We start from the raw sequence: 22,411 nt of genomic DNA, 5'->3' as shown, positions 1-22,411 counted from the left end.
ATTAACTTTTAACAAGGCACACCTGTAATTGAAATGCATTCCAGGTGACTACCTCATGAAGCTAGTTGAGAGAATGCCAAGAGTGTGCACAGCTGTCATCAAGGCAAAGGGTGGCTACTTTAAAGAATCTCAAATATAAAATCTATTTTGATTTATTTGACACTTTTTAGGTTACTACATAATTCCATATGTGTTATTTCATAGTTTTGATGTCTTCGCTATTATTCTACAATGTAGAAAATAGTAAAAATAAAGAAAAACCCTTGAATGAGTAGGTGTGTCCAAACTTTTGACTGGTACTGTATATCGCACCGACGCCGGCCCGATGTATACATGATACATCCGGCAGATGTTGTATGGCGAGTGTTTGCACATTGGCAAGATGTCGCCGAGATGTTGGCCATAAATCTCTTCAAAAAGTAGGTTACCTTCGCACGTTCATCCAAATAATTCCAGCATCCGAACAGTGCACTGTGCACCCGCCAACTTTCCTTAAATTCGCAAGTGGCTGAAACTACCTGACCGGATAAAGCATCCGAGCAAGCAAAACAGCTCCCCTTTGTCTTACTAGGCCTGTATGTATCCCAGATTTGTTATTTTTTACATTTGAGAGTATTAGCACAGTGGGGTCAGCAAGGGGGGCGACAGTCCTGCTTTCAACTTACTTTGAAAGTTAGAATAGTAGAGTGCAATTTCGAAAATTGGATAGTGTATCATCATCTGTTCCTCTTGTCATGTCAGTCATTGTATACCTTAGAGAGCTATTTTTAACTTGACATGTCCAGATCAACCTGCCCATGCCAGCTTACGTTTTTTAGCCCATAGATTTTGTTTGAGTCACTCAAATATCACACGAATACCCATTAGACATGGCAAAATGTAAGGAATTGCAAGACAATGAGCTTTAAAACAGCAAAATGTTATCTGCACCCTATGACAAATTGTGTAGAATTGCAGGAAATATGTTTTAAACCTGCAAAATGTTCTCTTCAACAACAAGAGGGGTGTGAACAGTTTGTGTCATGAACAGTGCTTGTGCCCATAGAAATTATGTTCCCCAATACTAGAAGGGGGGCCTGAGTGAGAAAGTTTAGAAACCCCTGATTTAGCAGACGCTCTTGTCCAAAGCGACTTAGTGACATGCCTTACTTTTTTTGTCCAGACAGTATCAGATACACGGGCTTCAAATACATGTCCTCAGCTTCAACAATGATGGATGCCAATGTACCCATGAGTTTAACAGTCAAATTCCCAGGGTTAGAGGTTCCATAACCCTTCTATGAATTATATGTCTATGGCCACAACAGAACAAGCTGTTCTACTGCATATTTACCACGCTTGATGAATCCACAGCTATTTTTTAGATGCTATTGCTCCTCGGTGGCTAAATGATGCTCTCTGGTGTAGTATTTTGAAGGCTTTTATTTAGGCCTATGTCTGTTCAGACAACGGTAGCCTAAAATAATATTTATTTCAATTTATCAGAGGGTGCTGCAGCACCGCCGGCCTCCCTACTTCCCAAACCCATGTAGGAGGCTACTGAAAAAAGCATGTGCAGAAAATACAGATTTGGTTGCTCTGTCCTTAATTATTGTTGAAGATCATGGTTAGCGTATGACTTCCTGAAAGTCACTTATCTCTTACCACTTCCTACATCCGTTATGGTCTAGCGTGGGTATAATAGCTAAATTGGTAGAATTATATGTTTTGCTGGAGAAATGTGCTGTAGACTTATAGTTTGTGGGTGTATAAAAACCTCTCGTAAACCACAATGTGAAGTATCGGCAATGATTTAGAGTGAAAAGATGGATTCCTTTGTAATGGGAATTTGAATGTTTGTGCTTTTCTTATATCAAATAATTTCTGGGTAACCTTACTGTGATTGTTTTCAATTAAAATGGACAAAAATAAACAAAATAGCTTCTTAGCAAAGAGCAATTTCTCTAGAAAGAATTTGCTAGGACTGTCTAGGAGCAGTCTGAGTGGGTAGGGGAAAACTGAAAATGATCTGTTATTGGCAGAGGTTTGGAACTCTCTTTGTTATTGGTCTATTAAGCAATTTACCGCCTGGTGACCGGCAGGCCAAAACTCCATCCCACCAAAACAGGCTGACATTTCAGGCGATCTTTTCAAACAGCTCTTACATTAAAATGGCATTATCATAATTTTCACAATATTATTCCAACATAAATATATAAACTCAGCAAAAAAAGAAAAGTCCCTTTTTCAGGACCCTGTCTTTCAAAGATAATTCGTAAAAATCCAAATACCTTCACAGAACTTCATTGTAAAGGGTTTAAACACTGTTTCCCATGCTTGTTCAATGAACCATGAACAATTAATGAGCATGCACCTGTGGAACGATCATTAAGACACTAACAGCTTACAGACAGTAGGCAATTAAGGTCACAGTTATGAAAACTTAGGACACTAAAGAGGTCTTTCTACTGACTCTGAAAAACACAAGAAGAAAGATGCCCAGGGTCCCTGCTCATCTGCATGAACGTGCTTTAGGCATGTTGCAATGAGGCATGAGGTCTGCAGATGTGGCCAGGGCAGAAAATTGCAATGTCCGTACTGTGAGACGCCTAAGACAGCGCTACAGGGAGACAAGATGGACAGCTGATCCTCGCAGTGGCAGACCACGTGTAACAACACCTGCACAGGATTGGTACATCCGATACATCACACCTGCGGGACAGGTACAGGATGGCAACAACAACTGCTCGAGTTACACCAGGAACGCACAATCCCTCCATCAGTGCTCAGACTGTCAACAATAGGCTGAGAGAGGCTGGACTGAGGTCTTGTAGGCCTGTTGTAAGGCAGGTCCTGACCAGCGTTTATCATCAAAGGAATGAGCGTTACACCGAGGCCTGTACTCTGGAGCGGGAATGATTTGGAGGGTCACAGCATCATCGGACTGAGCTTGTCATTGCAGGCAATCTCAACACTGTGCGTTACAGGGAAGACATCCTCCTCCCTCATGTGGTACCCTTCCTTCAGGCTCATCCTGACATGACCCTCCAGCATGACAATGCCACCAGCCATACTGCTCGTTCTGTGCGTGATTTCCTGCAAGACAGGAATGTCAGTGTTCTGCCATGGCCAGCGAACAGCCCGGATCTCAATCCCATTGAGCACGTCTGGGACCTGTTCGATCGGAGGGTGAGGGCTAGGGCCATTCCCCCCAGAAATGTCTGGGAACTTGCAGGTGCCTTGGTGGAAGAGTGGGATAACATCTTACAGCAAGAACTGGCAAATCTGGTGCAGTCCATGCTCAGGAGATTTAATGCAGCTGGTGGCCACACCAGATACTGTTACTTTTGATTTTGACCTCCCCTTTGTTCAGGGACACATTATTCCATTTGTTTGTCACGTCTGTGGAACTTGTTCAGTTTATGTCTGTTGTTGAAACTTATGTTCATACAAATATTTACACATGTTAAGTTTGCTGAAAATAAACGCAGTTGACAGTGAGAGGATGTTTCTTTTTTTGCTGAGTTTATTATATAAAACACAGAAACTGAAGTTTACGGCACTGGGCCTTTAAGCTCATTCTTGAAGTGCATACTGTACCTTCGGACAAGTATATACCTCCACCTGACCCAAAAACCTTCTACGCACATGGAAGAGGTAAGTAAAGAGTACCAGCAGTGAGTCTAGAGGCGGTGTGAAGGGTGAGAATAACAAACATGAGTGAGACTGAGGCTTTACTTGCGCTGGTGTTCTGCACTAAATAGAGGTTGTCCTTTCCTTCCAGTCACAGATCCATGCAGCAGACATGAACATACTGGGCCAGGAACAGAAGAACAGCCCTGGGACGGAACGTCTTGCAGTCGCCAACAGACCAGCTCATAGTCCTGTGGTCCAGGGCAGACCAACAGCAGAGCCCCAAGACCAGCAGAGAGGGTTGGCTTGGCGCGTAAGGCCACCTCCCAGTTGACCCCATCAAATGTGTAAGATTCCTGTTCATATCCTGTCTAGAAACAATAGTGGAATACACAGACCCGTGGCCCATTTTGCATGCTGAGTTGGTTGCGTGGCAAAGGTGGACGAGTGATAGGTGGAGTGACATGGTCAAAGATTGTCATTTACACAGGTCGTCTGGGATCAGACACTAAATAGATGGGAGGAGCACACCGCAGTCAGAGGCTGTCATTTTAAAATCAGAGCGGTCATTGTATTTTAATTGAGCATGTAACACTTCTGATCGTTTTTAAATTGCATTGATATCCCGTTTTACAGAGGAAGCCTCCACCAATGGGGATGTAAACCCTTTCACCAATGGGGAACACAGGCTGTGGGTCCTCCCAAGGGTGTCAATAATATTAGCATGTACTCTGAAGAATGACACCATGACTGTAGGTTAATGCCACGACTTAACCTCATGGCTCTGCCTGGTGTTCTCACCTCACACACAACCCCCCCCCCCCCCAACAGCTGCTTGTGCTAGTTACACCATTTAGCTCTGAAGGAACAGCCTGGGAATACCTAATTGAACATACTTTATCCATGTTTAAAAAGCTGGGCACTGAAGTATACAGACCACCAGAAACTCAATTTTAAATTATTTCATTACTCTTCTGTACTGGAAGCGTCAAGCTTACCAAAAACCACCCAATTTTGTATTAAAGTTTATTTACAGGTTGTAGTAGAACAAGGAAGCGCCTGTACTTATGTACACTTGTGAAATTGTGAGGGACTACAGTACACATAAAAGACATACAGGAATCAAGAACATTTAAAAGTTGAAAGTGCTTTGGTTCTCAGGAATTTGGAAGGCGTAGCCGTCAGTTGTGATTTCTGGAGCAACAGAGTCATCCTCCTCATCCTGAAAGCAAGACAGATGGTGTCACCAGAATAGTTTAAAATGGCAACTTCATCCACCATGGCCGAGTTTCACTCAACAGAGCTGTTCTCTACTAATAACACCCGACGCCCTTTAGAGTCACAGTAAGATGCACAAAGTCAGATGTATAAAATAAAACCCAGCTCATGGTCAATGTCTCCTTTTGATTACAATCAGCCGCGTCACCCATGAATGGACCTGAAAGAGGTGAGACAAGCTAAAGAGGACATAAGTGTATTTGGACTTAGTCATTGCTTGGTAAAGGTCTCACCTCGCCAGAGAAGTACTTCTCGATGAGGTTGAGAGAGGCCTTGTAGACCATCTCATTCTCGTGGGACTGCAGCGCCTCGATCTTGTCCAGGCCGCCACACTCCTCGATCATCTCACACAGCTTCTCCACCTCCCCAATCTTCTCTCCTGCCTAAGACATTTAGTATGGGTTTTTACACACATGAATCCACTGTATCCATTTCTAATTTTTTAAATCAATAAACATAACATATAATCAAATTTGAAAATAGCAAATCAATGCTAAACATGAATGTCTCAACAACCGGGCTATGGAAGTTACTTGGAGTGGTAGCTCCCATGCATAAATTGCAGAGATTAATATTTGCCAGTCAATCAAAACCCACAGATCAGCACAGTCCAGCTGTCTCTAGGAACCACAAGGCAAACTGTCAGTGTTACAGGGTGCTCATTAACCATAATGTGTTACTAATAGAATTCTGAGTTGTAAGAGGGACATCTTGACCGTCATAATGTTTGTGTCATGACTTAAGCTCTACCCATTGGTTCTTCTAACAGACCAGAAATGAACTTACCAGGAAGATGTTGGTTATGGCATCCAGAATGACCAGGATGGTCTTGCTGTCCTTGGCAGAGAGTAGGTTGAGCAGGGGCTCCAGCACATTGGCCTGTACCAAGTAGATCACCTGATCCACTGTCCCCCCGCTGGTGTAGTTGGTGATGGCCCACACTGCCTCCTTCTGGGTCTTGTAGTCTCCCTGGTTGAAGGAAAAGACAAATGAGGCAAGGTCATAGAGCTAACTAGGGGACTCATGTTTATATTTGTGCCATTATAGTGTCTACGACAGCATGGTCAACACCATTGAGGCAATAACAATTTTGGAGCAGTCAATTTCCTTCATGATTGGCTGACCAGTTGGACATGACTCCAACAGGTTAACCAGGAGAGATCAGCCAATGAAGTCCCAACAGTTGGGTACATTCATATGGTGGAAGGCCTCAATGGCACTGCCCATGCTAACATCATTTTGGCCACTAGAGGCCTCTATCAATCTCTATGGGCAGATGTTTGTGGAGCAGCAGAAAAGAAACCAAGCATAAGATCAGTAGGCATGAAACTGAAGAAAAGTCGAACGGGGGAGGTCAAATCTGGGGCTGCATGTAGCAATCGTCTAGGATCAGGTCCTAAAAGGAAAAATTAATCTAGTCCATCAGCCCTTAATGCATACTAGCCCCTAAATGGTTTGCCCCCTAATAAACAATCCATGAACCCTTATCGTACCTTTTTGAGGATGTCCACCAGCAATGGAACGAGGCCGGCGTTGATGACTTCCTGGATCTGGGTGTCCTTGCCAGCCGTGACGTTGGACAGGGTCCAGGCCGCCTCCTTCTGGATGTTGGACTTATGGTGGCGGAGCAGCGCAGGGAACATTGTCAGAGCGCCCGAGTTCAGCACACACTGCGTCTGCTCATCTGTGCCAGTCACGATGTTGCCCAGCGACCGCAGAGAGGGAGTCTGGGAAGAGGGCAAATAAAGGGGGGGGGCAGGATTTGGATGCAAGCTACACAATTGACATGTCTGACAACAGGAGTACCTAAACTATTGGAATTCTGGACAACAGGCTTTCATCAGTAACTTGGAATGTCTCAACAACCGGGCTATGGAAGTTACTTGGAGTGGTAGCTCCCATGCATAAATCGCAGAGATTAATATTTGCCCGTCAATCAAAACCCACAGATCAGCACGGGCCAGCTGTCTCTAGGAACCACTAGGCAGACCACTGTACAGGTGCAATCAAAAATGGAAAGCGTAGTATCCGTGGCAAAGGGACGTACCACGATGGTGAGCTCTCCGGAGGTGAGCAGCTGGACGAGACGGGGCACCAGGCCGGCCTGCACCACCACTTCGATGCGCTCGTTAGGGCCGTCCGTCAGGTAGGACACGGCCCAGCAGGTGTCGGCCAGCACCTCCTTGTCGTCATGGTGGAGCAGTCGCACCAGCGTGGGCAGCAGTAGCTGCACGGCCGCCAATGGCGGGGCAGGGTTCTTGTTCCGACAGAGGTTAGACAGGGTCCATGTCACATTCCTCAGGTAACCAGACTGGAAGGAGCAGGGAGGTGTTAGAGATCAATATGCCACATCGTTACCAGCTATATTTAGATATATGGATGCATCAAATTGAGGTAATGAGCAAAGCTGAGAAAGCTAAAGCACTTTATATAGCGCAACATCCTAAATCAACCACACCTATTTTACGAGAACCACCATGAAAAATAGCCGATGAGTGGAATTTCCCACAGCACTTGCTAACGAATTCCACAACAACCCAGAGCTTTTATCATTATATGTAAACTTACAGAAAACACAGACAGGTCAGGGGCGGTCAGCAGAGTCAGGAGGGGCTCAATGGCGCCGTGTTTAATGACCAAGTCCCTGTAGGTGGAGCCATCACCTAAGGAAGAGGAGGAATCAGGCCATGTCAAAAACGTGGTCACAGAAGACCGTTGACCTGGCATACAACCAGAGTGGACCTGGCATATAACCACAGAGTGGAGGCTTATTGCAAAAGGTATATTGAACTAACATATGTTCAAGTAGTAGTATTTTCAAAAGAGAAATACTGATAAAAATTGATATTGTTACCTGCCTGGTAGCAATAATCTTTATCAGCATTTCTGGGGTAACAAACATGGAGTGTCACACTAAAGTTGCGCCGGCGTAAAGATGTTTGAAAGACACAGGGTTTGACAGGAACAGTTATTCCAACAAACACGGGAAAAGCTTTCAGATCACTGTTCCTGTACTATCAATGACAACGGTAACAGTCATGCCATAGTCACTTTCGATACAGGTAAGTGTGCTTTGTCATACCAGCGATGTTGCCCAGGGCCCAGACGGCCTGCTCGCTGATGTGGGGGTGCGGGGACATCACCAGGCTGATGAAGGCGGAGATGGCTCCTCCGTTCACCACTGCGGTGGTTTGGTCTGAATTGCCAGAGGCGATGTTGGTCAGGGCCCAGGCCGCCTCGAACTGTATGGGAGGACACTCAGCCAGGCTCAGGAAGTGGACAAAGTTTGAGATGAGCCCGGCGTCGATGATGCGATCAATGGGAGGGTGCCGCTCTCTGGACAACAGCTTCCTGTGGTGGAAGAAGGCCAGGTCAAATGGTTAGGGGCGGACAAGGCCTACAGTCAGAACAGAAACAGTGATTAGCCAACACCGGTTTCCAGTGGAAAGCTTAGTGACTTACCTGGCTGCCTGGGTAGCCTGCACCTGATGATCTAGGCTTTGGCTATTTACACCAGCCACAATCTCCTCAACTGTCCAGTGCTGTGCAGGCTATGGAAACATGGCAGGATTACACAATTACATGACCTGGCATGCCATCTGTGGAGCGTCTGCATGCGTGTCAATGGAAAAAAAGTGACTGAATATAGGCGATAGCTAACAGGCCTCTTAGAGTAGAGGACAGAAAGGCACCAAATCAATCTATTGGGAAGAGGGACATCTTTCGCTTGCTCACCCTTTGTTGATGGCCTGTACAACGTCATAATCCAAAGCTTGCCATTGCCCGGTTGAGTTTCAAATCAGGGTAGTTATAGTATGGATAGAAAATATTACCTGTGCATTTTGGTCCTTCTCTTGGAGTGGAGACGTAGGCTCATCTGGGCAGATACTGACGTTCCTTCTTTTGAGAAGCTGGTCATCTTTCTTCGCCTTTCGAAGTTCGACGTTGACTTCGACTCTTCTGCGCCTTAATTCCTGCAGATGAACAGTGTCAAGTAGCATGGTACTAGACAAATGGCAAAACTGTAAACTAGGTGTTAATGGTTGACTAATCAATCAAGATTAGGCATCAAAGGCGATATCAACTTACGTTGGTATCTTTTCCCTTGTTTTTGAATTGGGTGATACGATCGGCGTCGTTCGCAGTTGTCGACATTGTTTTCGTTGCTTATTGAACAAGGTGATGATTTCACTGTAATGTTGATCACTAACGTGACGGGGGAAAATTTTTAAATGTTACCTATGTGCCCGTTTTAAATAAAATAACCAACGTTTTTCTATCTAGTAAGACAGTTTCGCTTTCCTGCTGCCCGGCGAACTATATATAATCTAACGTAGACCACCATGTGGCCGGTTGAAACCGCTTAAATTTACCATTTAGTCATAACCAGTACACCAGAAAACCAGTAATAATTTAACAATATATTAACGCATATCATTTATATCGAATGCACCCAGTAACTACAATAGTATAACCATTAAAATAAACCATAACTAACAAAAGCATAAGGACCGCACTCACCTTGTTCTTGTTCTTACTAGCAATGACGTCAAACGTGAGACCGCATTTAAATTTCCGTCTTTCTCGATCTGTGATTGGCCCATTCGAGTCAAAGCACCTCTTCATTGGCCCCTTTTTGAAAAAGTCGGAAAGAGTCACTTGTGGTGATGCACTGCTATCGCGAGACGATACTACAGCTTTTCAGAAAATGTGACAAAATTTGCCTGCGAAATGTCGCAGAGCACAGTAGTTTAGCTAAACCTGGTAGCAAATATGTTGATCATGAAATCAAATATAACAATTATATAGGACTTTCCACTCATTTATCGTCATGTTTTCGAAGTTATAAATTGTGCCTGTGCTAACTCGGAACGTGATGACCCAGTGGCCTAATGGATAAGGCATCAGCCTCCGGAGCTGGGGATTGTGGGTTCGAGTCCCATCTGGGTCGTATTTAGCTTCCGTTTTATGTGAAATGACATAGAAAATAAGAAATGATTGATAATAGCTACATGGATTATAAAACCGGAGGAATGCACTCCGACAACAATTTGTCTCAAAAATGTGAGTGCATTTGCAAATGTCACACGTAAGCTATGGAGCCTTGACCCACGAAAATGTACCATACAAATCAATCACATACATAAGGTTTAATCACGACTTTAATACAAATGTTAGAAATCTGCAATACCACGAGCATCCAAGCGTCGCCTCACAGTTTGTAACATTGTGTCCAAAAGGGGGCAGTGGTTCTACGCGTATGACTTTTACCGGTATAGGCTACACATTCACAGTGTCAAACAGAATTGTATTATTCATTTAACCTTTATTTAACTAGGCAAGTCAGTTAAGAACACATTCTTATTTACAATGACGGCCTACCAAAAGGTAAAAGGCCTCCTGCGGGGACGGGGGCCTAGGATTAAAAATACAAAATAAATACAATATAAATATAAGACAAAACACACATCACAACAAGAGAGACAACACAGCACTATATAAAGAGAGGCCTAAGACAACATCATAGCAAGGCAGCAACACATGACAACATAGCATGGTAGCAACACAACATGGCAGCAGCACAAAACATGGTAAAAACATTAGTGGGCACAGACAACAGCACAAAGGGCAAGAAGGTAGAGACAACAATGCATCACACAAAGCAGCCACAACTGTCAGTAAGAGTGTCCATGATTGAGTCTTGGAATGAAGAGATTGCGATAAAGCTGTCCAGTTTGAGTGTTTGTTGCAGCTCGTTCCAGTCGCCAGCTGCAGCGAACTGAAATGAGGAGCGACCCATGGATGTGTGTGCTTTGGGGACCTTTAACAGAAAGTGACTGGCAGAACGGGTGTTGTATGTGGAGGATGAGGGCTGCAGTAGATATCCCAGATAGGGAGGAGTGAGGCCTAAGAGGGTTTTATAAATAAGCGTCAACCAGTTGGTCTTGCGACGGGTATACGGAGAATACCAGGTTATAGAGGAGTATAGAGTGCAGTGATGTGTCCTATAAAGAGCATTGGTGGCAAATCTGATGGCCGAATGGTAAAGAACATCTAGCCGCTCGAGAGCACCCTTACCTGCCGATCTATACATTGTGTATCCGTAATCTAGCATGGGTAGGATGGTCATCTGAATCAGGGTGCGTTTGACAGCTGGGGTGAAAGAAGTGCGATTACGATAGAGGAAACCAAGTCTAGATGTAACTTTAGCCTGAAGCTTTGATATGTGCTGAGAGAAGGACAGTACACCGTCTAACCATACTCCCAAGTACTTGTATGAGGTGACTACATCAACCTCTAAACCCTCAGAGGTAGTAATAACACCTGTGGGGAGAGGGGCATTCTTCTTACCAAACCACATGACCTTTGTTTTGGAGGTGTTCAGAACAAGGTTAAGGGTAGAGAAAGCTTGTTGAACACTAGGAAAGCTTAGTTGAAGAGCATTTAACAGAATAAATCAGAAACAATTACTTGACGCATTTTCATACAGTATTTATCCCGGTGTTTCACCCAACAGGCACATACTTTTCTGTTTCCATCTATGCGGGCCGGCACCCGTGTCTGACTGGTCCATGGATCTAGCGGACCGGCTCTCAGTTTGGGCAGAGAGGAAGAGGCGAAGCGAGAGGGATAATTGGGCCCAAAATCTGTCTTTTCCAGCAGGTGGCGTTTTTTTCTCTCACCAACCGAGGAGTTTTTGTATGGAGGTCAATGAGTGTCGAATTTGGTTAACAAAAAATGTAATGTCTTATTTGCTACGAGTGGATTATTTGATCGAATATACGTTTCGTAATGGTTACGTTGTTACGGGTGTACTGATATAAGTAGGACACTTCACATCTCGGCAACTTTGAAAAAAAAAACACTTTATATCGGAGTTGTGCCTGGTCGTCACTAGTTACTACAGCCACAAAGTCATAAACACGCCAATTTCTAAAATGTCTCTTTTTAAAATATTATTTTAAACCTAACCATAACCACAGTGCTAACCTTATGCCTAACCCTCATCTTAAATTAAGACCAAAAAGCTAATTTTTGTTTTCATGAATATTTACTATAGACATATTTTGACTTTGTGGCTGAAGTAACTAGTGGAAACGTTCACACGCGAATCTGTCCCAACTGATCTTGTCGCCTCCAGACTGCCTCCCATTTTCGAAGACATTTATTTTCACTGTTAGAGCGGGTACTAGAGTATCTGGCCAATATAATGGATCATCTGTGTTGAGGACCAAAACCAGGCCACTGGTACTTTTCAGATGTAATTTACGTAACAATCACTAACAGTGAACTTTAACACCGTGTTACTTTTTTTAAAATTACTGGTCAAATGCAACAGCCTATCACAATCCGTAATCACTAATAATCACTATCATCAGTAATTAGTGGAATTGAAGGCTAAAATCTGGGCCACGTTTTTTTTAAATGCCCCACACACAGTAGCCTACTAAATACCGAAGGGCATAGAATTAGGAATTTAATCGGACCTCTATGGCTTCATGAATGAAGTGTCTCTGATGTCACTCTGTTTACCTCTGCGTCGGAGTGACACGCCTTCCATTCCAGGCTGGAGGCATATAAACCTCAGGAATCCAGAGACACTCCAGCAGACTTCGAAGTTGGTCCAATAGTACTTTTCAGGATGACAGTGATTATTCTACTCCTGCTGGTACTTGCGTTTACCTTTTCTGAAGCGGAGGACAATGGTAAGTCGGGTAACAATTCTTGCTGCTTTCCAACTATGTCTTATTACATTTACATGTTACATTTTAAGGAGAAGAATGGTGAAGAATGGTGACAGTATTATTGTAGATCAGAAGATCAATTAGGAAATAGCAAGTTTTAAAATCAATACACTTTGAAACTTTTTTTTTGTATCTATTGTAAATGTGATGACATGGAGATTTTTAAAGCATTTTCTCAGAGGTGCAATAAATAAATAGATATATTGGCTTATCAAATCGACATTTTATTTATTTATCACATGCGCCGAATACAACTGATGTAATAGACATGACTAAATGCTTGCTTACGAACCTTTCCCAAATGATGCAGTTTAAAAATAATAATAAAAAATAGTAACTAACACGAGGAATAAAATAAAATACACAAGAATGGAGCTATATACAGGGAGTACCAGCACCAGATCAATGTGAAGCTATATACAGGGAGTACCAGCACCAGATCAATGTGAAGCTATATACAGGGAGTACCCAGCACCAGATCAATGTGGAGCTATATACAGGGAGTACCAGTACCAGATCAATGTGAAGCTATATACAGGGAGTACCAGCACCAGATCAATGTGGAGCTATATACAGGGAGTACCAGCACCAGATCAATGTGGAGCTATATACAGGGAGTACCAGCACCAGATCAATGTGGAGCTATATACAGGGAGTACCAGCACCAGATCAATGTAGAGCAATATACAGGGAGTACCAGTACCAGATCAATGTGGAGCTATATACAGGGAGTACCAGTACCAGATCAATGTGGAGCTATATACAGGGAGTACCAGCACCAGATCAATGTGGAGCTATATACAGGGAGTACCAGCACCAGATCAATGTGGAGCTATATACAGGGAGTACCAGTACCAGATCAATGTGAAGCTATATACAGGGAGTACCAGCACCAGATCAATGTGGAGCTATATACAGGGAGTACCAGCACCAGATCAATGTGGAGCTATATACAGGGAGTACCAGTACCAGATCAATGTGGAGCTATATACAGGGAGTACCAGTACCAGATCAATGTGGAGCTATATACAGGGAGTACCAGATCAATGTGGAGCTATATACAGGGAGTACCAGTAGCCTACCAGATCTATGTGCAGAGAGCGGTACGAGGTATTTGAGGTTGATAATGTCTGCACATGAAGTCAGGGTAAAGTGACTAGGCATCAGGATAGATAATAATAAGAGTAAAATAAAGAAAAGAATAGCAGCAGCAAATTATGAGTGTAAAAGTGTCTGTGAGTGTGTGCGTGTGTCTGTGTGTTTGTGTTGTGTTAGTATGCGTGTGTGTGTGTATGTTAGGGTTTTGTGTGGGAGTGACAGTGTAGTGTGTGTGTGTGTGTGAGTGAGTGTGTTAATGGTGTGGGTATATAACATCTAATGAGTGTGCGTAGGGTCAGTCAGTGCATGTTAGTCAGTGCAGGTAGTTTGGGTATCCTTAATTTACTATTTAACAGTCTGGCTATTTAGCAGTCTTATGGCGTAGGGCAGAAGCTGCCTCGGTGCCTGTTGGTCAGAGAGCTGATGCTCTGGTACCGTTTGCCGGACGGTAGCATAATGAACAGTCTATGGCTTGAGTGGCTTGAGTCGTTGGTCATTTTTCGGGCCTTCCTTTGACAGGGCTTGATATGAGTTCCTGGATGGCAGGACTTTATGTATATTTATGTTTGGAATGAAAGTACATTTTATGATTGATATATTTTTTCTCTTTCACAAATATAAGCCTATAATTTAAATCTCGGACATATCTAATTAAATATTTGTATAGGCTACTTTGCAACAATATAATCATCTGAAATGTGCATATCATAAAGCTGGAGTTCACAAAAAGAGTGACATTCTCCTAATCTGACAACTATCGGTGTCAGGCAGTTACAGCTAGTTCGAATTACAAAGCATACTGCCACTAGACATTTACGTCATTTAGCAGACGCTCTTATCCAGAGTGATTTACAGGAGCAATTAGGGTGAAGTGCCTTGCTCAAGGGCACATAAACAGATGTTTCACCTAGTCGGCTCGAGGATTCGAATCAGTGATCTTTCAATTACTGGACCAACGCGCTTAACTGCTACCTCCTGGCTACCTGACACCCCATAATGTCGATTTTGTTCATTGAGGCTACAATGATTACCCTGTGAATGTTTTGCTTTACTTTTAAGTGTTTGGCTTGTGTGCTGACAGTAAGACTATATAGGCGTACTTATAAGATCTGGATGAAAATGTCTTTATAATGTCTTTATAAATGTCTTTATATTATGACTATGTAATATCAATAGATTAGATTATATGGTGAATACATAAAACAAACAGAAAAACACAATTGAATAGAATATGTGCAGTGCATTTAGCATGCTTTAGTTCAGTGCATTTAGCATGCTTTAGTTCAGTGCATTTAGCATGCTTTAGTTCAGTGCATTTAGCATGCTTTAGTTCAGTGCATTTAGCATGCTTTAGTTCAGTGCATTTAGCATGCTTTAGTTCAGTGCATTTAGCATGCTTTAGTTCAGTGCATTTAGCATGCTTTAGTTCAGTGCCCACACTCTTATTTTATGTTACCAGGTTAGTCTTATTGAGATGAAATATCTCTTTTACAAGAGACCTGGCCAAATATCACCACACGTTTACAACATAATAAAACGCAAAGCATTACAGTTTAAAAACATCAATTTAAAGATTGAGCAGGTAAGATACTTTGGGGAGGTGTGGTGCATCCTGGGGTCAGAACATTGACAGCCCCTCACTTCATTGACCACCATAGTTTTTACCCTAGCTTTAAACACATTCAAGGAGACATGCTCCTGTAATTTCATGCCCTTTTGTAGTTTATTCTAAGTGGAAGGGGCAGAGAACTGGAATACTTTTTTTACCCAGCTCTGACAGTTAAAAAAATATTGATAGTCTCAAGCTATTGCTTATATTTATTTAACTAGGCAAGTCAGTTAAGAACAAATTCTTATTTTCAATGATGGCCTAGGAACAGTGGGTTAACTGCCTTGTTCAGGGGCAGAACGACAGATTTGTACCTTGTCAGCTCAGGGATTTGATCTTGCAACCTTTCGGTTACTAGTCCAACACTCTAACCACTAGGCTACGCTGCCACAGTCAACTGTACTCAGAACCTTATATGATGGAGGTATGATATAGGGGCCATTGATATTATAAAGTTATAATATACTGCTGGCTGTAACTGTCCTTGCCTGCTTTATCCAGAGCTGTTCTCCGTGATCAGCACCCCCCCTGAGAAGGGCCAGAGTGTTTTACCCGACCCTGGCCAGAACCAGAGCACAAGGCTAGGGGCCAAAGACCCCTCTCTCACCATCAACGAGCCCCTGGAAAAGAGCAGCAAAGCCGGGGACCCTAAGTACGCCCTCCACCCCCTTCCCTCTGGGGTCTGGCCCAAGCACAGTGACCCTCGCCCTGGCCCCCACAACAAGAGCAAGAAGGGCCCTAAAAATGACCGCCTGATCGAGCACAACAGCGAGAAGAACCGCGGCGAAGCGAGTCTAGCACTTCCCAAAACGCCACTGACCGCTGCTACCAACCGCACACAAAAAGTAAACGTGGACCCTTACCGAGACCCCCACACTAACTTCAACAACCCCCCGCAGATTGACCCGGACAGTCACCCAAACTCCAGACCCAGGGGCCACCCCCACATTCACCCAGCCACCTCCCCTCGCAGGGACCCCCCAACCAGAAAGCTGGACCCGGAGGAGAACCGCCCTGGAGGGAAGTCCAGTCTGTACCAGTCCGGCGGCGCCAACCGGAATAACAGCCGCTCATCTGTGCTCCTCAACCGTCGCTCCTCCAGCCTGCTCTACCACTTCGACATCCTGAAACGAGGTATGGAAAGTGACACTACACCCTCACACTATGTATGGTATAAAGGGAGTCGTGACAGTGAGACTGCTGCGATTCCGGGATAGTTAGCTAATTACCTCTCCAGCCACAAATTGCTGCCTACATCTGGATTGAATGTGTCCCTTTGTGCGAAGTCTTGGGGGGGGGGGGGGGGGGGGGTGAGAGGTCATAATAGCAATGCTAAATATGCCTAAGTGAGATCAGTTATGATGCAGTAATTAAGGGGTGAGACCGGAGCGGGGAGGATGGGGAACGTGGAGCCCCCTCCTGCGGAATGCGATGCCTGGGTTCTGTAATGACAACCCTGGTCCTACGAATGACACTGGAATGAAGTCTGGCTCCACACAAGCAGGCAAGGCAAGGTCGATCACTCTCTCTCCTTCTTCTCATCTCCGTCTCCCTCCTCCTTTCTCTTTGTCTCCCTGTCTCGCAGAGTCTGACTTCACTCATGAGGCTGTCTGCATGAGTGAGTGCAGGAAGGAGAAGGAGGAGAGAGAGCATTACTGCTACAGTGAATTTGGTGAGTGTGTGTGAACGAGGTTAGACTATTGAATGAGAGTGAGAGGGATGGCCTGGCCACCATCTTCAAGTGATCTCTCCATGAAGATTGTAAGGGAAGTGAAGGGATGGGAAAAGGGGACAAAATAAGGGCATGACACAATGTCTGGTGTAGTCTATTTGCAACCTGCCAATCATGCTGTAGTTTAGACTGGATTGACAGACATTCCCTTTGGTCATGTAGAGTTTTCTCACCATGGTGCAGGGTGAAGTTGCCCCAAAACGTTGCTCTTGGGTCAATTTTGCTGATCCGAGATCTGTACCTATGAGTGCTCTGTGCTACTATCCACTTTAGAGTTCCAAACAATGACCTTTACTTTAATTTGACCATTTACTCTTTAAATTTCAGCCGTCAATGGGATCGTTCATGACATAGACATGGTGCGTAAGGGCATTAGACTCATCACACTGATGGTGAGCAGCGATGGCTTCTACAAGATGAGCCGTCTCTACGTCACTCCAGACAGCTTCTTTCTCAAAGTGCGTCTCCTAGTCCTGGACACCTACAAATGTAGCAAGCCTTGTCCTGACATCAAACTAGGTAAGTGTCAACTTAAGGAACCAATAAATGCATCCCAAATAGCACCCTATCCCCTAAATCAAGGCTCTCCAACCCTGTTCCTGGAGAGCTACCCTCCAACCCAGTGGTAACTGGGGCGGCAGGTAGGATAGTGGTTAGAGCGTAGGGGATGTAACCAAAAGGTTGCAGGGTTGAATCTCCAAGGTAAAAATCTGTCGTTCTTCCCCTTAACAGAGGTAGAACGACAGTAGGCTGTCATTGGTAGGCCGTCATTGTAAATAATAATTTATCCTTAACTGACTTGCTTAGTTAAATAAAGGTTACATAACTAACCTGATTCAGTTCATCAACCAGCTAATTATTAGAATCAGGTGCACTAGATTAGGGTTGGTGTGAAAACCTACAGGATGGTAGCTCTCGAGGAGCAGGGTTGGAGTGAAAACCTACAGGATGGATCTCTCTAGGAGCAGGGTTGGAGTGAAAACCTACAGGATGGTAGCTCTCTAGGAGCAGGGTTGGAGTGAACTTACAGGATGGTATCTCTCTAGGAGCAGGGTTGGAGTGAACTTACAGGATGGTATCTCTCTAGGAGCAGGGTTGGAGTGAAAACCTACAGGATGGTAGCTCTCTAGGATCAGGGTTGGAGTGAAAACCTACAGGATGGTAGCTCTCTAGGAGCAGGGTTGGAGTGAAAACCTACAGGATGGTATCTCTCCAGGAACAGGGTTGGAGTGAAAACCTACAGGATGGTAGCTCTCGAGGAGCAGGGTTGGAGTGAAAACCTACAGGATGGTAGCTCTCGAGGAGCAGGGTTGGAGTGAACTTACAGGATGGTAGCTCTCGAGGAGCAGGGTTGGAGTGAAAACCTACAGGATGGTAGCTCTCGAGGAGCAGGGTTGGAGTGAAAACCTACAGGATGGATCTCTCCTGCCCTATATGGTGCAGTAGTAGACCATATAGGGCAGGATTATTCAAATCCTATCCTGGAGGTCTGAAGTACTGCTGGTTTTCTGTTCTATGTGATCATTAATTGCACCCACCTGGTGTCCCTGATTAGAGAGGAACAATGAAAAAAAAGCAGTGGAACTGACTTTGCGGTCCAGTTTTGAATTTGAGGGATATAAGGTGCCACCATGGCAACGTTCTGATATCAACACTAGCATATTACTTATAATGGATTCCCAATACATTTCTCCATGCTATGTGGTATGCTAGTATAGTCAATGGTACTGAACTCATGTCTACCAGTTGAGCAGAGAGACCAAATACTGCTAATGAATTCACTGACACCCTCTCTTGCCCCAATGCTATTCTATAGGTAGCCGGTACATTGTAATGGGCCAGATCTACCACCGGAGGCGCCACCTCCCCAATGACCTTCTGGCCCTGCTGGGGGGCAAACTGAAGCCAGGGGACGGCCTCCTGCGCAGCAACAACTACGTCAAGCGCTTCAACAAGAGGAGACACCAGAAAGCCCTGGAGGCTACCCGCTCCAAGTGTAGGTGAAACCAAAACACACTATCGCCCCCTGCAGCGGTGGAAAAGACATTGCAGCCGTCAAGATGAAGTGACTGTGACCTATAACCCTACAGCATTTCAGCAAAGACGTAGATGGATGAGGCCAAGATGTTGTTGTTTTTTCCGGCATGGACCTCCTGCACTTGTTTGTATCATAATCCAGGTTGAGTCGTTATGTTTTTGCTTGTCTGCCTGTACAGTCTTTACCTTGTAGCGTTGCGTCCTCTTTGATAGAAGACACAAGTGGAGTCTATATCAAAGGTTCTCGTCTTTAAACCTCTGCTTGAAGTGCTGCCCCATCAGATTTCCTCCTACTGTTGCTCTCTATTATTGTGCATGAGCATTTAGTTGGATAGAGGGCACACTTAACAAAGGTAAAAGATGAGCTCTCTAGTATATCTCAATGTTCATAAGTCTTCTATACTCATTTATTAAGATGTCGTAGTACTTAAAATGATCATTTATTCATGTCTGGTACATGAATCGGTCAGATCAGTGCCTCCCTCTTATTGGTTTAATTTACGATTGAAATATTCTGCCAGCGAAGCCAGAGTTCTGGTTCAATGGAATAATTTAGGTAGAGGACATTTTTCATTGGCTAATTCGATGTAACACAACTTTTCATCAGAATGTTTTGGTTGTCCCGTGTCCACGTTTGAAGATGTTGTCCGAGCATGTGAATGAAGCCCATATTTGCCCTGAGGGAGGAAGACTGCCAACTCCAGCCCCACTATTCATGCGAACACACACACACACACACACACACGCACACACACGCATCTCCAATTGGCTTGTTCCAGGTTATCCCGATCTAGTTGCACACTGGTGCTTCTCCAATGGCAAGAGTCCAATTACATTTCGCCTTTAGAACTTGGTAGGAAACTTTAAAGGACTTCCTATTGACTTCCTATACAATATCAGCAAACTCCTATTTATGCCTGTAAGAAAAGCTGTCTCATCTTCACACTGTTTTGTTCCTGTCATTTGATTGCAGGAAATGCACTTTTACTGTATGTGAAAGAGAAGAGGGGGGTGGGGATGTAAGACTGGAAAAGCAGCATCAACAACAAACCCCAGAGGAGGGAAAAGTTGAGAAAAGAGACAAAAATAAACAAATTCTTCTAATGTTAAAGATGTGTACATGTTGAAATATCCGACGGAGAAAACAGACTTCATAAGGGAACCTGATGGTATTAGTGAGTGTTTTTGTACATCTAATCGCGGGAATCTGATCCCCAGGGCACCTGGACACACGGATTCAGAAAAGTGTGGCTCTCCTTGCCGGCTCTCTTTGGAGATGGTGAGGTGAAAGCTAATGCCGCCTCTGACCCTTATTTGCTCATGCACGCAAACACACACACGCACCCACATCCGATGCGGACAAAGTTCAAAGGAGACATTTGAGAGTGGCAAAGGGAAGGAGAGAGGAAGGAGAGAGGGAGGAGGAGGGAAGGCGAAAAAGAAAGAAGAGAAAGAAGGTTACAGTGCCTTCAGAAAGTATTCACACCCCTTGACTTTTTCCTCACTTTGGGATTCAAATGGATTTAATTGTCATTTTTGGTCAACGATCAACACAAAATACTCTGTAATGTGGAAGAAAAATGTGAATATTTATTACAAAGTTATGAAAAATAAAATACGAATATATCTTGATTAGGTAAGTATTCACCGCCCCATAGACAATACATGTTAGAAACACATTTGGAAGAGGTCACAGCTGTGAGTCTGTAGGTGAGTCTCTAAGAGCTTTGCACACCTGGATTGTACAATATTTGCCCATTATTCTTGGTAACATTCTTCAAGCTCTGTCAAGTTGGTTGTTGATCATTGTTAGAAAGCCATTTTCAAGTCTTGCCATAGATTTTCAAGCCGATTTAAGTCAAAACTGTAACTAGGCCACTCAGGAATATTCAATGTCGTCTTGGTAAGCAACTCCAGTGTATATTTGGCCTTGAGTTTTAGGTTATTGTCCTGCTGAAAGGTGAATGTGTCTCCCAGTGTCTGTTGGAAAGCAGACTGAACCAGGTTTTCCTCTAGGATTTTGCCTGTGCTTAGCTGTACTCCGTTTATTTTTTATCCATAAACACTGCTGAGTCCTTGCTGATGACAAACATACCCATAAAATGATGCAGCCACCACCATGCCTGAAAATATGAAGAGTGGTTCTTAGTGATGTGTTGTGTTGGATTTGCCCCAAACATAACGCTTTGTATTCAGGACAAAAAGTTGTTGATCCATCCTCAGTTTTCTTCTATCACAAACATTAAACTCTGTAACTGTTTTAAAATCAGCAATGGCATCATGGTGAAATCCCTGAGCAGTTTTCTTCCTCTCTTGCAACTGAGTTAGGAAGGACACCTGCATCTTTGTAGTGACTGAGTGTATTGATGCATCTTCCAAAACCTAATGAATAACTTCACCATGCTCAAAGGGATATTCAGCATCTGCTTAATTTTGTATTATTCTTTACACATCTACCAATCGGTGGCCTTCTCTGAGAGACATTGGAAAACCTCCCTGGTCTGTGGTTGAATCTGTGCTTGAAATTCACTACTCAACTGAGGTACCTAACAGATAATTTTATGTGTGGGCTACAGAGATTGGGTAGTCATTCAAAAAGAATGTTAACCACTATTATTGAAAACTGAATGAGTCCATGCAACTTATGTGATTTGTAATACACATTTTTACTCCTGAACTTATTTATGCCTGCCATAACAAAGGGGTTGAATACTTATTGACTCAAGACATTTCAGCTTTTCATTTTTTATTAATTAAAAAAAATTTCTACAAACAAAATTCCACTTTTACATTATGGGGTATTGTGTGTAGCTCAGTGACACAAAATCTCAATATAATCAATTTTAAATTCAGGCTGTAACACAACAAAATGTGGAAAAAGCCAAGGGATGTGAATATTTCTGAAGGCACTGTATGTACACACATCAAGAAAGAAAGAGACCCTGGGAGAGAAAGAGAGACCCTGGGCTCTCTCCATTCCTGAGGGAAAACTTTGAATGCATGATAAGATAGACATCCAGGCCACAGACCCTTGGTCTGGCCTGTCATCTTTGACTATGATCATTCTTAAAAGGAGAGAAAAGCCAAAAGGTTTGCACTGTGTTCGCATATCTCATCTCATACTACATGGAACTAATAAAGATGTATTTGTTTTTTACTCATTGGGTGTCGGTGTTGTCTGTGGGTCTTATTCATGTGTTATCGATGGGAGCTAACACTCAGCCAAAGCCTTGCAAACACACATTCTTGAATGGCACCACAGAATTACATATATAATCACTTTTGGATTCATTCCTGACC

At 43.7% G+C, this 22,411-nt stretch overlaps 2 protein-coding genes and 4 non-coding genes across 6 annotated transcripts; 2 read left to right on the top strand and 4 right to left on the bottom strand.

Moving 5' to 3' along the window:
* Positions 1-4,624: 4,624 nt before the first annotated feature.
* On the bottom strand, positions 4,625-9,490 carry LOC106564868 (importin subunit alpha-1). Its single transcript, XM_014131346.3, has 11 exons — positions 9,412-9,490; positions 8,980-9,096; positions 8,724-8,864; positions 8,353-8,441; positions 7,973-8,241; positions 7,459-7,553; positions 6,938-7,201; positions 6,384-6,617; positions 5,677-5,859; positions 5,124-5,273; positions 4,625-4,834 (listed from the first exon to the last, which is right to left on the bottom strand). Exons 2-11 carry the CDS (start codon positions 9,043-9,045, stop codon positions 4,745-4,747), a joined length of 1,581 nt encoding a protein of 526 aa, XP_013986821.1. The 5' UTR covers positions 9,046-9,096; positions 9,412-9,490; the 3' UTR covers positions 4,625-4,744.
* Positions 5,392-5,526, bottom strand: LOC123725797 (small nucleolar RNA SNORA84). Its single transcript, XR_006758310.1, has one exon. It is a non-coding gene; the product is annotated as a small nucleolar RNA SNORA84 (small nucleolar RNA).
* Positions 6,742-6,876, bottom strand: LOC123725798 (small nucleolar RNA SNORA84). The gene has a single exon (XR_006758311.1). It is a non-coding gene; the product is annotated as a small nucleolar RNA SNORA84 (small nucleolar RNA).
* LOC123725762 (small nucleolar RNA SNORA71) lies at positions 7,827-7,954 on the bottom strand. The gene has a single exon (XR_006758276.1). It is a non-coding gene; the product is annotated as a small nucleolar RNA SNORA71 (small nucleolar RNA).
* Positions 9,491-9,768: 278 nt separating the features above from the next.
* trnar-ccg (transfer RNA arginine (anticodon CCG)) lies at positions 9,769-9,841 on the top strand. Its single transcript has one exon. It is a non-coding gene; the product is annotated as a tRNA-Arg (tRNA).
* Positions 9,842-12,467: 2,626 nt separating this feature from the next.
* LOC106564870 (UPF0450 protein C17orf58 homolog) lies at positions 12,468-22,272 on the top strand. The gene is made up of 5 exons (XM_014131348.3): positions 12,468-12,596; positions 15,844-16,476; positions 16,928-17,014; positions 17,402-17,593; positions 18,891-22,272. The coding sequence occupies exons 1-5, from the start codon at positions 12,533-12,535 to the stop codon at positions 19,076-19,078; spliced, it is 1,164 nt and encodes a 387-aa protein (XP_013986823.1). The 5' UTR covers positions 12,468-12,532; the 3' UTR covers positions 19,079-22,272.
* Positions 22,273-22,411: the final 139 nt, after the last annotated feature.

Source organism: Salmo salar, chromosome 12, assembly GCF_965601325.2.
Source record: "Salmo salar chromosome 12, fSalSal1, whole genome shotgun sequence".
NCBI classification, from domain to species: domain Eukaryota; kingdom Metazoa; phylum Chordata; class Actinopteri; order Salmoniformes; family Salmonidae; genus Salmo; species Salmo salar.
Note: the sequence above shows the minus strand (reverse complement) of the source record. Positions and strands in the feature narration are given on the sequence as shown.

What these genes read in the sequence shown, in the direction of transcription:
- LOC106564868 (XM_014131346.3), bottom strand. Translation starts at nt 9,045, where the DNA reads ATGTCGACAACTGCGAACGACGCCGATCGTATCACCCAATTCAAAAAC. An exon ending in CTGACCTGTCTGTGTTTTCT is followed by an intron (nt 7,202 to 7,458) that starts GTAAGTTTACAT and finishes TGCTCCTTCCAG; the next exon opens with TCTGGTTACCTGAGGAATGT. An exon ending in CCGGAGAGCTCACCATCGTG is followed by an intron (nt 6,618 to 6,937) that starts GTACGTCCCTTT and finishes CCCTCTTCCCAG; the next exon opens with ACTCCCTCTCTGCGGTCGCT.
- LOC106564870 (XM_014131348.3), top strand. Translation starts at nt 12,533, where the DNA reads ATGACAGTGATTATTCTACTCCTGCTGGTACTTGCGTTTACCTTTTCT. An exon ending in TTCTGAAGCGGAGGACAATG is followed by an intron (nt 12,597 to 15,843) that starts GTAAGTCGGGTA and finishes TGCTTTATCCAG; the next exon opens with AGCTGTTCTCCGTGATCAGC. An exon ending in CTTCGACATCCTGAAACGAG is followed by an intron (nt 16,477 to 16,927) that starts GTATGGAAAGTG and finishes CCTGTCTCGCAG; the next exon opens with AGTCTGACTTCACTCATGAG.